This window comes from Pelodiscus sinensis, chromosome 3, assembly GCF_052426305.1.
Source record: "Pelodiscus sinensis isolate ZL-2025 chromosome 3, ASM5242630v1, whole genome shotgun sequence".
In the NCBI taxonomy this organism is placed as follows: domain Eukaryota; kingdom Metazoa; phylum Chordata; order Testudines; family Trionychidae; genus Pelodiscus; species Pelodiscus sinensis.
Genome location: NC_143054.1, coordinates 91174261 through 91191251, shown reverse-complemented (window position 1 = coordinate 91191251; position 16991 = coordinate 91174261). Strand labels below are relative to the sequence as shown.

The following is a 16991-nucleotide window of genomic DNA, read 5'->3' as shown; positions in this document are numbered from 1 at the left end:
TGTGAATCAAGACCACAGAAAGTTAATGATCCTTATTCCTTAAAATTCTCAGAGTTTGTTGTACTTTTCCAGGCACTCATTACAGTGATTAGATTAATCAGCAAAAACAACAAGGAGTCCTGTGGCATTTTAAGGATTAACTAATAATATTATGCCCAAATAAATCTGTTAGTCTTTTAAGGTGACATGGGACTCCTGTTTGTTTTTACAGATACAGACTAAAATGGCTACCCATCAGACTAGATTAATGAAGAGAGTAAACTATAGAATGCATTCAATAAATGGCAACCTTAAAGTAATCTGGGATAGTAACATATAAGAATTGATTATGTGTTTGTTAATGTCTTGACTACATTCATCCAATAATTTAATCTGTCAGTTTCATGCCCTGTTGCCATTTTATTGGTTAACTCAATCCCAATTTTAATTTGTTTAGTAAGATTTACAATAGTTTCAGATGAATTCTGATTAATATTAAATTTGTCTTAGGAATTTTTAATAAAATTCCTAAGGCTGGCTTTTCTTCCAAAATTGAAACAGAGTGACCTCCACACCTGAACTTAAAGATTAATTGGTAAGTTATCTATGAGCTATTTATCTCTGTCCCTAAGAAAGTAATCCCTCATAAATGGCTTACAGTCAAGACTAATGAATGGGCTGCATGAGTAGCCTTCCTTCATCTCAGTGGGCCAAATGATTGAGGCAAGGCCCACAGACAGTGCAGGAGCTAAAAGTTTTGAGGACAAAGGTGAGTTTATGATTAGAAGTCCCACATTTAAAATCAAAGCACAAGCTAACCTAATCCAAACTACATTAATGATAGCTCTTGAAGGAGATATGTAGCAATCAAGCTGCAGCAGTATCTAGCAACTACAGTAGATGTAGGGAATCACCACCATAGTCACTTTGAACTTCTGAAGTCATTGCAGGCTGTCTTGTACAGGGCATGTTTTATAGCAGATGTCACCAGCTGGCTCTGTTGGTTTTACAAATTATTTTTCTTATTGTGCAAGAATGATCCAGCCTTTGAAGACCTGGTGCATTGCTGTTAGTTTTGTGTTGCTATCCCAGAGGGAAACTGTAAGCAGCAGGATATTTTGCTTTCAGTCTTTACCTAGAGTCAATTATTGGGGGACAGTTGCTTCTCAAGAGCCAAGTACTGAGGTTCTTGATAAGATTGCTCAAAGAGTGGTTTACTTGCAAGCCAAATCTGTTCAAGGACTAGTGTGTAGGTAGACTTGGGAGGACTATACTGTTATTGGTAAATGTTGATAAACATCAATTTCATGTAATCAAACCAACAAAACTATGTTTCCAGCAATAACAGAAAATTACAAGGTGGGGAAGTTAGAAAAATGCTGTTTGCAAATGTTAAATCCAAGTTTAAGAATAATTTGTATGTTTTGACAATGTGTCTTTTTACCGTTAAAAAGCTTTAACTGTGAGCCTTGAGTCTACTGTCATTAAATAATTACTGTCTGACCTCTTCCCTGCAACTGTAGAAATTTAAATTGATAAAAACAAAAGAAATGCTTAAAACCTATAATTTTGTGCTACCATGAAAATGTAAGTGTACAGATTAACATACATGTGCAAATACAATAAATTACACTGAGAAAATGCATGGCCAGCCTCTGGTACTGATTTTTCTGACAGGAAGATATGTTGTAAGGCCTTGAAAACTGCTTCTCTTCAATAGTGGGTTGAAACTATGGCCTGCCTTGTGGAGAAAACACCTGCTCCAGGATAGAGGAAATCAAACTCTCATAGCATGGACCATATCTTTATAAACAGTTTTGTGGACCTCTTCCATTCACATAGACCATTGTCCTTTCATTTCACAATTATATAACTTCTCTGTGATAGTTACAGAACAATCCCTGTGGGCCAGTCTGGGAATTTAAAAAAAGAAGAAAAGGAAAGGAGTCTAGTGGTACCTTAAAGACTAACAAAATTATTAGGAAATAAACTTTCATGAGATACAACTTCCTCAGATATCTGAAGCAAAAGGAAGGCAGGGATACAAAAATGGGAGTGCAACATCAGCGCTAACTAAATCAGGGTGGATGTGGCTCACCTCTAACAGTAATGAGAAGGTGAGAATACCTGAAGAAGAAATTACTTATTGTAATGAGAGAGCCAAGTACTGTATACTCCAAATTAAAAAGCATAGGGGACCAAAATAAAAAAAAATGCCGCCATGGTCTAAACAAAGTAAATGAAGTGATTAATGGCAAAAAGGCATCATGTAAAAAGCAAGAGTTAAATCCTACTGATGAAAACAAAAAGGTGCCTAAACTCTGGTAAGTCAAATGTAAAGGAATAATTAAGAAGATGAAAAAAAAATAATTTGAAGAGTAAGTTGCCAAGGACTCAAAAGCTAAAAGCTAAACAGCTATTTTTGTAAGCACATCAGAACAGGAAACCTGCCCAACAATCAGTGGGCCACTGGGCAATAGAGGTGCTAAAGGAGCTTTCAAGAAACATAAGGCCCAATGTGGAAAAACTAAATGAATTCTTTACATTGGCCTTCACTGCAGAGGATGAGGGAGATTTGCACATCTGAGTCATTCTTTTTAGATGACAAATCTGAGGCACTGTCCCAGACTAAAGTAAAGGTTTTGGAACAAACTGATACATTTAACAGAAATAAGTCAGGAAGACAAGTTGGTATTCACCCAAGTGTTATGAAGGAAGGAACTCAAATATAAAATTGCAAAAATATTAACTGTGGGATGTGACCCCTCACTTAAACCAGCTTCTGTACTAGATAAATGAATAGCTACAGTCATGCCAATTAAAAAAAACCAAACAAAGACTTCAGAAGCAATTCTGGCAATTATAAATTGGAAAGCATAACTGGAGAACTAGGGAAGTTGGTTGAAATTATAATAGGCAATAGAATTATTAGACACACAGATGAAGATAATTTGTTGGGAGAGTGTCAACATGGCTTTTATAAAGTGAAATCGTGCCTCACCAATTAGAATCTTCTGAAAGGGTCAACAAATGTGGTCAATGAGGATCGAGTGGATACAGTGTACTTAGACTTTCAGGAAGACTTTGATAAGGTCCCTCACTAAAGGCTCTTAAGAAAGTAAGCAGTAATGGGATAGGAGGGAGGATCCTCATGAACTGATAACTGATTAAAAAATAGGAAACCAAGGCATGTCTAAACTACATTCCTCTTTCAAAAAAGGGATGTAAATTAGACAGATCGAACTTGCAAATGAAGCTGGGATTTGAATTTCCCGTGCTTCAGTTGCATAATGGCAGCCACGCGTTCATTCGAAAATGGGTATTTCGAAAATGAAACCGCCATCTAGACACAGTTGAAAAAAAAAAAACCTTTCAAAAGAGCCTGAACTCCTCAAAAAAGAGGTTTACAGAATCTTTCCAAAAAAAAAAAAAAGTGTTGTTTTTTTTAAAGAACTATGTCTAGACGGTGGTTTCACTTTCGAAATACCAATTTTCGAAAGAACGCGCTGCTGCCATTGTGCAACTGAAGCGCAGTGAAGGATAAAATTAATTTGTTGTCAGTATGACCTGGATGTAAAGCCTGGTCTTTGCAAAGAGGTATGTGCTTGGTCACAGGTTGCAACGAGAGGGATAGGTGAAACTGGTATAAACCTGTTTTACTGGTATGAGCCTGTTGTAAGGCCTGAGAAGGGAATGTGAGAGGGTAGGTAATGATTGGAGGTGATTTGGTGCCAAAGGCATGACCTGTCTATGCGTGCAACTGTAAGTGGTCAGTGGGAAAGGAGTGATTACCATCTCAGATAGTACAAAAGACATTGCCTTTTGTTTGGGAAATTGCAAAACTTTCCTGAGTGTATCCTGGAGATTTTTCCCTGGAATGCACTCCTAAACAAAGCTGGTTGTTTAAGAAGGGTGTCTGGAATAGATTGGGACAGGGGCTTGGACCCCCATCCGAACCCTCGGATTAAAATTCTCCATCAGCGGGAAATTCAAATCCCAGCTTCATTTGCAATTTCGATCTGTCTAATTTACATCCCTCTTTCGAAAGAGGGATGTAGTCTAGACATAGCCCAAAAGACAGGATGCAGGTGGGGAAAAAATGGCATTGATTTGTGTATTTCAAGGGACTGAGATAGAGGAATCTTCTGCCCAGTGGATGTCACACATCACCAGCTGAGTGACAAATATTAAAGGAAGTCTTTACAATTCTGGCAGCACTTTACTGTAATGAGCAAGGAAAATGGCACTCTCATCCATTGTTTGTTATGAAGGGACTTTCTTGTTTACCATCTAGTACCTTCATGTACCTCAAATCTTTTGCGTCAGTTGCTAAGATGCCTCAAAGGCCCCTGAAAAGTATTCCGTGCATATGCAACGCCAGATGGCGCCGAAGTGCACACAGCTGAACAACAAACAAAGTTTAATCAGAGAAGAAATCAAAAGAGGACTGCAGAGAGTAAAAGGTTAAACACCTGCTGTGTTAGAAGGTACAAGAGAAGGAAAAGTAAACTGCTCAGTTTAGGGAGAGGGACAGAAGGGATTCATGGGACACTAATTTCAGGAGATTTAGGATGGGAAAGTGAACTAGATAGAAACAATAAGATTGTTATTACATGAAGGGAATTGGAGGTGGAAAAGCAGGCCTGACTCTCCAGACACAAGTCCTTAGTCTACTCAGACTCTTCAATCTCTGAAAATATCCCAATTTCTGAATCCAGACTATTTGGAAAATAGGTATTAAGAACTCCAGGTATTTTCAGCACTTAATGCCATTACTTAATGGGATGTTCCCAGCATCAAACCTGTGCTTATATAGAGAGAAAGTCAAGAAAAATAAAAGCAGAGAGGGGTTTAAAGATTGGGTGAAGAAAGATTCGTATTTTATGATATTTATTATTTAGAACATCTGCATTACTTTCTAGCTTTGTGGGCTTTTATTAATAAATACTTGCTTAAACTAAAAAGAAGGATCCTAATAATTTCTCTCAGTCTCTCTCCTATGGTCTTGTCTTGGCCCCAAACCTACAAATGCTTTTCTGTGCACTTAAATGAGATTAAGGATGTGCTTAAGGTTAAGTCAGTGGTACTACACTAATGCTTAGTGTTAAGCATGTGATTAGGAATTCGGTTTGTAAGATCTTTGGGGAACAAGTAGTCTCTTATTGATTTATGTGTTTGTATAGTGCCTAAAAATGGAGTGCTGAGCTTAGCCAAGACCACCAGAAACTTTGATAATACAATAATAATAATAATAATAATAATAACTATTATTATAGCTTTTGCAGTTTCATGAAGATTCACAGAGCCCATTAAAAGCTTGAATTCAGATAGTCTGCCTATAGTACATGCAGCATATAGTACATGCAGATTTGCAGAAGATGGTGGCTAACTCCCTTGGCCCTATTACATTTTATGGTCATATACCTGTATTTGACTTATTGCACATTTTACTGAATTATGTCACCCCTACACAGTGACAACATAACATGGAACAAAGAACTAGACTGTGTAGAAAGAAATACTTGAAACGTCATTTAATTTCCTGAAAGCTGTTAAATAATGGGGCATTTGTGAATATTTTTTTTTAAGTCAGAATAGAGTCTCCCAGAAGTGCATGTTGAAACCAACTAGTCAGAATTCACTTCTTTGGTCATCTAAAGGTCCTTTCATACTCATTAAAACATGTCCATATTTTTTCCTGATGCTTAATCAGATACATTAGGGTTTTTCCACAGTATACAGCTTTAGCAAGTAACTAACAAAATAGTAGCAACGTCCTGAAAAATTGCTCTGTGAATCTTCATGACTCAAAATATTCAATTTTCTGGCCTGTATTTAAGTGTCTCTAATTGAATCTCATTGTGCTAAAAGCATGGAAGTTCAGTTCTCTGCTGATGATTAGGCTGAAGTCTGTAACTGCAATAATGAGGGTTAAGTTAGGTCTGAAAAGAGAAGGGAGATATCAGAATAAAAGGATTTCCAGGAATACAAGTGCTATGAAGCTTTAGCATGGTCTCTATTTGCATATTAAATATTATATATTTTCGTGTGTGTGTGTGTGTGTGTGTGTGTGTGTGTGTGTGTGTAAGTAAAAACCACACACACCCTGGATTCTATCCTGGGGGAGAATGAGACAAAAATGACACACAACAGTGGGGAAAAAAGCATAACCTTAAAAAAAAAGTTACTGAAACCTTGGGGCATCTCACACCTGTATGTTTTCTTATTAACAAATTGCAATTTTTTTTCATAACCATGTACATTTCATAAAATGCATCTGTGCACTAAGACCCAGCCACACTCAGGGCTAAAAATAAATCACAAACAGAACAAAACTAAGCAACATGAAATGGCTTAATTTAATCTCTCTACCCAACATGCATTCAACACTAACAGGCATAGTAAAAGACCAGCGTGACAAGGACAATCTCTTTCATGGCAGCAAGCAGCAAGGGGACTATTATGAAATAAGGATGTTAAATATGGGTTAAATGAATAGTTGATTAACCTCATGAATTCTTATCGGTTACTCGAGTATTCTATAGTCCCCAAGGGCAGGGCCAACAGCCAGTGCACTCTGGTCCCACAGTCGAGGAGCCCCCTGCCACTCCATGCTGCTGCCTTTGCATCAGAGGCATGGGGTGCCAGGCAGGAGCTGGTCTGCAAGGGGAACCAGTTTAAAAACCAGCTCTCCTCACAGACTGGTTGCCTGTTGCCCTGCACTGTTGCTTCTGATACAGAAACAGCAGCACAAAGTGGCAGCAGCCCCTCTTCAAAGGGGTATGAGAGCTCCTAGACCTGATGCGAGCTGGAACTGAGTCGAGCTGCCTGCCTGGCACATAATACACTTTAAATGCAGAGCTGTAGCACGGGCAGGTCTTAGGTACGACACAAGCCAGGACTGAGCAGGGCTGCTAACCAGCCTTCTAAAAAATTTACTTGTGGGGGGAGGGGAGAGAATGTATGTATTCCATAGCATTAACCAATTAGCATTAACAACCTATAAGCATTTGCTTATTGGTTAATCGATTACACTATTACATCCTTATTATGAAAAGCTGTTGGCTGAAACATTTTAGTAATATACATTATTGCACTTTTTAAATTGTCCCATGAACATTACCATAGTAGAAAGTAAATATTTTACAGCATAAAGTGACAAATTGAAACCGGGCCATTTACACAGACCCTACAAAGCAGGAAAAGAATAAAGTGTGCTGTCATATCAAGCTCTTCAACAAACGGGATTACAAATACCATGTTTGGTTAAGATATATTCAGGAAATAAAGATACAAAATAAACTATATTACATTGCAACCTCAATGTAGAGCATTACAAAAGTCCAGGAGCTGTGCTATTTCACTCCAATAACTTTGTTGATCAGCTTCTGTAATAATAGCAAACAGAACATGATTTTGCCTGAGAATTCCCGCTCTTCAGGAGACACCAAACACTAACTACAATGACATGTAACCATTTTCCTTAAAAACTAAACAAAGGCCAAATTCCCCTTTGTTTTACTCCAAGGACATAGATACAATCCTGTTCACAATCAATATTTGCTTTCCTTCAGGACACCTGTTTAATATAATTACGTTAAATTTCAAAGCAGCCTATATTTACTGCATTAAATTTCACCCTCCTGTTTCTCTGTCTTTACCTATTAAATCATGTTGTCTAAACATGCCAGTCTCAGTGAAATGATTGTACTTGCCCTTGTGGTTAAGAAGTCCCCATGCTGAGATTCCTCAACTCTCAAAAAAGCCAATGGGAGTTAGAAAGAAAGTGAAATTCATCTTTGTGCAGGAGGCTTTATCTTGCCCCCCCCCCCTCTTAAATCCTGCATAAACCTTCAAAATAAACTGGCTTTTCCTCACAGTGATGAATTTTACCCAGTGTAAGTTATACTTTATATAACTTGACCCTGTGATAACACTACTGGTAATACTGTATTTAATTATTTTTTTTTTTAACTAAAACTGTATACAGAGAAACTTAACACAAATATCTCGGGACAGATTAAGCTATCAGTTTTAAAACAGAACTCCCCACTGACTTCAGCTGAGCTCTCTGTTTAAAAACTGATGGCATGATCTGGCCTATTGTGTGCAACTCATACAGGCATTGGGAGTGTCACAAGACCAGGATTATAATTTCTCTATGTCGAGAAAGCTCAGAAAGAAGTGACCTGTGAATATGAAGGCTCTGGTATAAACAGAGGATTATTTGTATAACTAATGCTTTAAATAAACATAGTGCTTTGCTTTTTAAAAAGTCACTTAATATGTTGCTGTACTACATTTACTGTGTCTAGAAATAATGAAGAGAAGCAGAATTCAGAGTTGCGAGACAGTACAATGGTGATCCCAGAAGAAATAGATCTGGAACCAGGACACATGAAGATAGGGAGAGGGTTTTTTTCAAAGGAGCTCTCAGGACACTACGTTCTGGGTCCAGTTATACAGCAATCCCTCCAAAGCCTTGGAGAGATAATGCAATCACTCCCTCCTCCCGCTTTTAAACAAGACAGACATGCATGTCATTAGTGACATAAGAACCCAGAATGTATTTTGAGCACTATTTAATCCCTAAGAGGTAAATAAAGTCTTCCGTTATTCAGCAGAATGGGCTTCCTTCACCATCCTCCAAACCTTTCTGCTGTGGCCAACAGGCTTGGATTTACCATTAAAGTTCCAGTGAACAGGTTAATAAAAGATGGACTAAAGCACAAATGATTTATCTGTGAAATGGATTGGGCGTAAGGAATAAAGAAAGCCTCACAATGGTTTGGAAGCCGCAGGGCCAGGCAGGTAGCATGTTCAGTTACTGGTCATCTGAAGAAGTGGGCTATGCCCACAAAAGCTCATGATACCATCTACATGTTTTGTTAGTCTATAAATGCTACCAGACTGTTGTTTTTTTAAGTTTATCCTGATATAGAGTATAGGATAATGCAGAGGACCATAGCAAATTATAAGGAAAAAGAAAATAAAACGAAAAGCATTTGCCAGTGTTTAAGAACAGTCTCGTTCCTACTCACATATAAAGCAACTCAGATCTCCTCAACTTTGTTGTAAACCAGCCCAAACCTAATGCTACATCCAACCTGTAGCTGTTTTGCTAAGGGGTAGGAAGGTGCTCTCCTCTCCCATACGGGAGAAGCATAAACACAGCAGCAGTAGCCTCCCTTAACCCCCAGGTGCCCGCTGTTTGACTTGCGAGAAGGGGGCTGTTTGTTTGCAGGGGTGGGTCTGAGGAGCATCCCTTGCTCAGGCAGAGCTCCCAAGGCTGAAGAAAGCAAAAGCTGCACGTCCCTGGATCCAGGGGGGTGAGATTCCTCCCTCGGGAGCCCGGACACGCCGCCCCACAAGGGAAATGTGAAGAGAGCCAACAACAAAGTGACTCCCAAGTACCACCCCAAAGCTCCAGCCTCCTGCGGTCTCTGCTGCCCTCCCAGGGACTGACCTTGTGCCTGCTGCGCCTCCATTCTCCAGGGGACTGGAAGGACGAGCCGAGGGTGAGACGGAGCCGCTGCCTGGCGCCCAGCGCACCGCGCGGTGTGCAGGGAAAGGGCTCAGAGCTGCTGCAGGAGCCGCCGCCAGTGGTCCGGCCTCTAGTTACCTCTTTTCCAGCTGCCCCCGCCTCCTCCCCTGGAGTCCAGGAGCGCAACCCCACGCCCTCTAGCGGCCAGACCCGCACGCAGAACACGGCGAGCAGCGCACTGCACTATTGCTGCTCACCTGGGCCAGGCGCGGGCGGCCCTTTCCCCCTCTCCCGAGGGCTTCCACTCCGGCCTTGAGTAGAAACAGCTGCGAAGCCATAGGATCCCCAGGCGGGGATTTTTTTTTTTTTTGTGATGAAAAGACTGTTACTGGACAGAAATAGAGCAAACCTGCAGAGAAGGGACCTGTGCTGGGTGTGAGAGTTGGCATTGCACCTGCTCTCTCAATCTGTTTCAAGCCAGGTAAAGGATCTATCTTTGTTTAGGGACATGCTGAACATGAATTCTACAATTTGCAATGAATGTGTTAAAGAGATACTATCCATTTACAAATCACACTCCTGTAGGATTTGTAATGTATTATTGTTACAAGTAACACCAAAAATAGCAGAGAAGTACATTGTTATTTCTCCCCCTGACCCCCATCCTCATCTCCCAGTCATACACTAAGCAACAGTGAATTTTTTTTTTCTTTTAGGATACCACATATGGTTTCTTTTTATTTGCCATGGTGTTAATCTTCTGAAAAATGTTGTGACTGTTTAAACTAAGTTACCAAAATAGAGAACAATAATAATGTAGAATATTATTTAGGTTAAACTAAAAGATAAGCGAATCAAAATGATCAGTGAGAGTGATTAAATATGAAGAAAATAACACATGGAAAAAGAAAAATTATTCATTTGCAAAGCCATGGGGCAATAGAGCATGTAGCTCTATACCTACTGAAACCTTTCCTGGTGAATTATTGTGCATGTGATGACATCATAATAACATAAATCTGGTAATTTATCATTTTGGTGTTCATGTAAAACTAAAAATTTATCAGAAGGCAAGAATGTTTATTATTATTGAAAATTATTGCAATTAGAATGGAAATGAGTGTATATTTTAAGTGGTATGTGTTTACATTAGCAGTCAGGTGTTTGAAAATCAGGTCTTTACTATTTTAACAATAATAGTCTACAATAAATATGCAATTTTAATCAAGTCCAACACAATACAAATTCTTTGTGGGCACAGCAACTTCAGGATCACAGCTTGTAACATGGCAGAACAGCTGTTGTGGGTTGCTGACTGGCTTTCATTAAGCAGCAAGCAACAGTGACTCAGTTGTATGACTGGCCATAACTAGGCTATGGAGACAGACTGAACTGGCAGACCCAACCCTCACAAATTGCACAGGCAACAGACATGCTCCAAAACATGAAATAAATAATATAACTCATCTTCTGACATGGGTGTGATGTACTCTTTTACAAGTACAATACTTGATACTTTTGTTTATAAGAGACTAGAAGATTTAAGTGGTGTTGCTCAGGTCCTTAACTCAATTAATTTTTGTTTTCTTCATTTAAATCATTGCTCTGGGATGAGGGGTTCAGTATGCAGGCTGCCCTGAGGAGAGAGGACAACCCCAGCCCTCTCTCACAGCAGTACCTTCGGGCAAGGTGAGAAGTACCTCTCCATGGCTTTACGGTTCCTGTGGGCACAGCTGGGGGAAGGGTGCATTTCCCCCAGGTGGGGCTGATCAAGGGACATCTGCCCCATTCTCCCCAGCCAGAGTGAGGCATGAAGCAAACTGTGCACTTTCCCTGCCACGAGGAAGGGGAACAGCCAGAAATGTTCCTGTATGAATCGGGGAAGGAGAGCTGTAGCCCCCCCCCCCCTTTAAAGGGCATCTGAGAGGTAGGAAGTCGGGACTGGGGCAATCCTGGATGGTGGAAGGGGGTGCCCCAAGCCAGCCCCTTTCACCTGCCTAATGATTGGCTCTCTTTTCTGTATGCTTTTATGTGTCCCCATATTAATTGGGGGGGGGGGGAGCTTCAGCAACTCCTCCCCCCCCCCCATCACCACCACCAACCTTGCTTTAAGTTATGATAAGAGGAAGCTGCATTCTAAATTTGGCAGTCCTATCTCTTACCATTTGGGAGGAATTCTTGAACCAACAGATTGTCTCTCTCTCTCTCTCACACACACACACCCTTACCTGTAGATAACATATTAATATATATATTTTTTTTAAATAGAGAAAACATTACTTCTGTCTAATTTGGTGCTCCTCAAAGCCTGACACTCTAGATAACTGCCTAGTTCACTTACATGGTTGGGCCGGTCCGGGATTTACCAAGAGTGCTTAAAGAGTTCTCTCACAGCTTTGGTGCCCTGTGACTGTGGTTGTGCTTTAAACTTTTAGTAGCATAGACAAAGTCTTAGGTGGTGGATGGCAAAATTTTCAAAATCTCAATGTGATATAGTTCCTTAAAAAGTAATTTTATGTATGACATTTTACTGAGGGTTGCTGCCATCTTGGGTGGTTTTACGGTCACAGTTTTAAAAAATGTTTTCTTCCTTGTTGCTGTGTGAAAGACTCACACAAACCACATTAGGAAATGAGTGTGATAAAAATAATGGAAGTGGTTATATGCAGTACTGTTAAATGCACATATTAAAATGAAAAAAGAACATTTATTTCTAATTTCTTTTAGCTATAGTCATTTTACGTACTACAAGTAAAAATAGTAAGAAAAAAAGTTGGTTTGTTTTCACATGGCTGGTGTCTGCATAAGACCAAATGAATTCAAATTAAACATATAAAATGATATACCTATAGTCAGCCAGGCTGGAACACAGAAGTTAGTCATCAATGACAGATTTAGGCCCTACTCCTGAAAATATTTATGCACATAAGGTGTCCCATATAACCTATACATAAAAGTAAGTTTTAAGTTTTTGCAGGAGTGGGACTCTGGAAAGCTCCTCATTTTTAGTACTGTTCACCAACATGGAAGAATATATGTACTGTATGAATTTTTAAAATAGATCTACAATAACATTAAGCAAAAGAAAAATTAGACTGAATACCAGGAAAACATTTCGTAGAAGTGAAACAATGTAGGTGTTTTTGCACAACAGAAGGCGTTCTGCTTAAAATTTTTTAATAAAATGGGGTTACACATAATTCACACTATAATGATCTTGAACATTCTTTGTGGCTTTTGTGTACAGGATCAAATTGTGTTCAAAACAATTTTCAGAGAAAATAAACTAAGATTAGGAGTCATGTATTAGTCACAAGGATGAGAACACTGTTAGGCTCCATCTAGATCAGCTCCCTCCACCCACCCACCCCACTTGATTCTGCATATGCTAGATGTTTGTGAGCTATTTTAAACATCGTTTTGTAATGTAATTTATTCCTCATAGAAAATTATGTAAGTCCCATCACTTGTGCACTTCAATAGTAAGACAGAACAATGCATTCAAAGATAGTGTTGGTAAAATCCTCTAGTGGCAAGAGATGGCCTAGATTATCCAGGTCTTCAATTTCTGTTTGATGTTTAGTAAACTAGTGTTTGGAAACACTATTCTCTTCATCCTACCTTTAGATGATTATACATTATGCATATCAAAAGAAAGGAAGTTACTCACCTTGTATAGTCACAGTGGTTCTTTGAGATGCGTTCCCTCTATGGGTACCTCACTGTAGGTATACGTGAACTTTTGAGTCTCTAATCGGAGCTTTTTGGTAGCAGTGTCTGTTGAGCCCACGCATAGGCTCTCCTTCTCTAGTGGTCTGCCTCAAACTATCTAGCACTGCATGGGCAAAACCACCTCATTTCCTTCTAGACTGCAGAGCCCTTATAGAGAAGTCTGAAGTAGAGGGGAGAAGGGAGAGTTGTGGAGCATCCAAGGGGACACAAATCTCAAAAAAACATTGTTACTGTACAAGATAACTTCCTCTTCTTCTTCAAGTAATGTCCCTATGGGTTTACTGTAGGTGAATCCAAGTAGTACCTACCACTGGAGGTTGGAATTTCAGAGTGGAGTCTATTACTACATAGAGTACTATAGATACTATATATCTAGCATATGCAGAATCATCTCCCTGTTGTCACAAAGTGGTTTTGGGGGGGGGGAAAATAGGGAGATACATGTGTTCCATATGGAAAATGCAGAGAAAGTAAGGAGAAACTTGAGATATGGCCTTAGAGTTACCGTATTTAGCAAATATAGCCCACGGGTTGTCCGTGTTTTTACCTACCACCCTCCCCCCTCCTTGCGGGGTATATATGTCCGCGTCTTATGCAATTTGATTTTTACTCTTATTTTACTCATATTACAGGAAGACAAGATCAACATAATAAAACCAGCATCTTCGATTTAATAATAATTTAAAGAGTGGCAATGTTGTTGTGTTTACTAAAATAAAATAACAAGACCCAGTATTATCGGGCTGCATGACGTCATAATCTTCAATCTTTATAGCTGGCAAGTGGCAACCACATCAAAGACTGTTGTACCAAATAAAAGCAAGCAGGATCTTATGAGGGGGATAAGGCAAAAAGCCACATTTATTGTAAAGATAATAATAAAAATAAAGAAAAGATAGAAGCAAACAACGTTGTTTAACTACTTATTCCTAACACTACTTAACCCTTATACACTTATATATATATATAAACCATTCATTCATACATCCATTCATTCAAGTTCTGTGTATAGTTACCAGCCTGGAAGTTGCTTGTGACAGGATACTGGCCAGGTACTCTGTACACAAGTGATGGTAGTGGGGAGCGAAGTCCTGATCAGATGCGCATCTGAAGCTCCTGGTAGGCTGGCAGCAGAACCTTGGACTCTGATTCCATAGTTTTTTAGTCCAGTTCTTATAGGAATTTCTTCCTATGCCAGTCTATGGAAATTGCTGTATCATGCTGATGTCTCCAGGGTGGCTGCCAGGTGCTCATCAGTGATCTCATCGGGTGGACCTCCAGTTTCTCCACTTGACACCTTTTGGTTGCACTGGCACCTGACGCCTTCTTCAGCCCTTTGTTGCTGTATTCTCAGGCTGGCACCTCTCAGAACCATTCACTCATCATCCAAGCACTCTCTCTCTCTTACATACATTCATACAGTATTTTGTATAATAATAAAAGTTGTAGTTACAGAAAGTTTCTGGGTGGTATTGCTTAAAACATTCTCTGAGTGCTGAATAAAGTTACAATGTTTTAAAGAGAACAGGCCTCAATTAAGTAACAATGGCCTTAGTCAATTACAGGGCTTGGCTCCCATAGCAGAGTTAGTGGCTTGACAATGCATTGTTACAATGTATCTCTGCAATGTCAATTTCAAGCAGCCCCTTGCACAAACTTGAGCTTGCCCTGGAGCACAGAGGGGGGGGGGCTGTTTCTGGTTACATAGGATTATATTTTTAACAGTTCTAAGTTACATGACCTAATACATTATATTCTAAAGGGGCAATAATAATCATAAATCTAAACATTTAACAATCTTAACAAATAATAATAATAAGAAGAAGAATCCTAATAAATCTAAACACTTTAAGTTGTGGGGAACAAATTATGGGGAGTCACTTCCATTTGGGGGAATCACATTTTTAATACATTAATATGTTATCCCTACATACTCCCCCTTTTGACACTACGATATCTGGTATACTCGTAGTGTCACTTTGTATTTAATCTGTTTAAGAGAAGGTATTGTGAGGCAACATGTGTTTGTGATTGTAATGTAACAAATATTCTCTTTATCCAGGTTAGGTGACTTTGCCCAGAGCGAGAGAAAAAATAGTGATTTTATCCAGGGCAGCTTGGGCAACAGTTTGAAACCCAATTAACAGTGCATGAATTTATGTGCTCTCATCCCATATAGTGTAGGCATCCTTGCATTTAGCCCTGAAAACAAAATTGGTGGTGTGCCTCAGTTTCCCTTTTCACATCACACACCAATTTTGGAATTCCCCTTTCTCAGGTGAGAAGCTTCAACACTAATTACAAGTACTAACAGTAAAATACCAGTGTTACAAGGCTTTTGAACATACAATGTGCTCTTGGGTACATTTTTTTAACCATTTCCAGGGTTTTGGTACAAAATCCTGCACATTGAACATTGTTACATTCTTAGTAACTGCAGTACAGTGGTTATGAAAGTTAGCATAAGTAGCAGGAACAAATTCATCCCAAGTGTACGCTGACAATTTTGGGTTTTTAGGTTGAAAAATCTGCAGCCTTCCTTGGCCACATAGGTCTTGCCCCATTGCCCTGTTGTTTTAAATGCAAAGCTCCCTCTTTCAAACACAAAAGGCCTGACTGGGTGTGCCTCCCCTGGGAACACTCCTGTCCCAAACACACTGACTTCCCAGCAAGCTGGTCATACCCAGTCACTTGGTTGCCAGACTGCTCAAATTCCCTGGCTGATTTTGCCTCATCTGAAACAACCCTCAGTTCCTCTGAGATTTCTCCACAGTCATCCACACTGGGTTTCTCTAAATGCAGTTAAAATGTTTAATGCTTATTGAACCTTTCCTGCCTAGGGCAGATTATTTTTAACACAGTATACTAGTTAGTTAGACAGACAGACAGACATGAGACAAACACAAAACATAAAACAATCTTTGTTGCAACAATACATCCATGGTGTTGTAGGGTATTTAGCTGGTACCAGCTTGTCCTGATTTTCTGAAAGACAAAACAAGAACATACTTCTACCCCTTTGGGGGTGGCATTATTATTTACATACTTTCTCTTTTTATTTTACAAATATGCTTTCATGTCTCTTTGCTTACAATTACTCCTATAGTTAAATATTTTTGTTTTGTAGGCAAAACAGGTTTTAATAGTTTTTACCCCTTCTTGTGGGTGAATTACCCCACTGTGTAATTATTAAATTTAGGAGGTGTACTTTAGTTTTTCTCTTATACAGCAGACTAAGTTAGTAAGTTTCTGCTGTGTTAGGGTTATGAATAGAGAGTAGCCAGGAAGCATTATTACTATAATGCTGGGAGGGTTTTAAGTGTGAGATGTGTTTCCAATGATTATTTTAACGTTTTAAAGGTTTTTCTTTTTTCTTTTTTTAAAGAAAATCATGTACTTATTACAGGGTTACTTATGAACATTAGTTTCAAATAACAAGTAGCCCTGTGGATCTTACCAATAGGTGTTTAAGTATCCTGTGATAGCATGCCTTTTATTTAGACAACTTAGCTTTGAGACCAGTGTGTTTAAAACCATCTTGAAATTTTTCCATATGCAGACCCCTTTTTGTTCTGGTCTCAGGTAGTTTGCTAATCAAACTATTTATTTACCTGCAAACATTTTTTTGTGTGCTGCCAGCTAGGGCATTTGCACCACAGACACTTTCTGGCTTGCTTTTAGATTAAAAGCTGTTTGTAGCTTTGTCTTAAAAAGGGACACAATAACTTTTGCCAGAGATTTACAGTTTTGAGTTTTTACTTTAAGTTCTGCTTTCTCACACAGCAACCTGAAAAGG

At 39.2% G+C, this 16991-nt stretch overlaps 1 protein-coding gene across 4 annotated transcripts in view; it reads right to left on the bottom strand.

The window, feature by feature from the left end:
* Positions 1–9618, bottom strand: part of TPD52L1 (TPD52 like 1) — an 82292-nt gene extending 72674 nt beyond the window's left edge. For all 4 annotated transcript variants that reach the window (XM_075924104.2, XM_075924103.2, XM_006139443.5 and 1 more), the window contains exon 1: positions 9446–9618. In XM_075924104.2, the coding sequence (XP_075780219.1) occupies positions 9446–9467 (22 nt within the window). In that variant the 5' untranslated portion in view covers positions 9468–9618. The remainder of the gene's footprint in view (positions 1–9445) is intronic.
* Positions 9619–16991: the final 7373 nt, after the last annotated feature.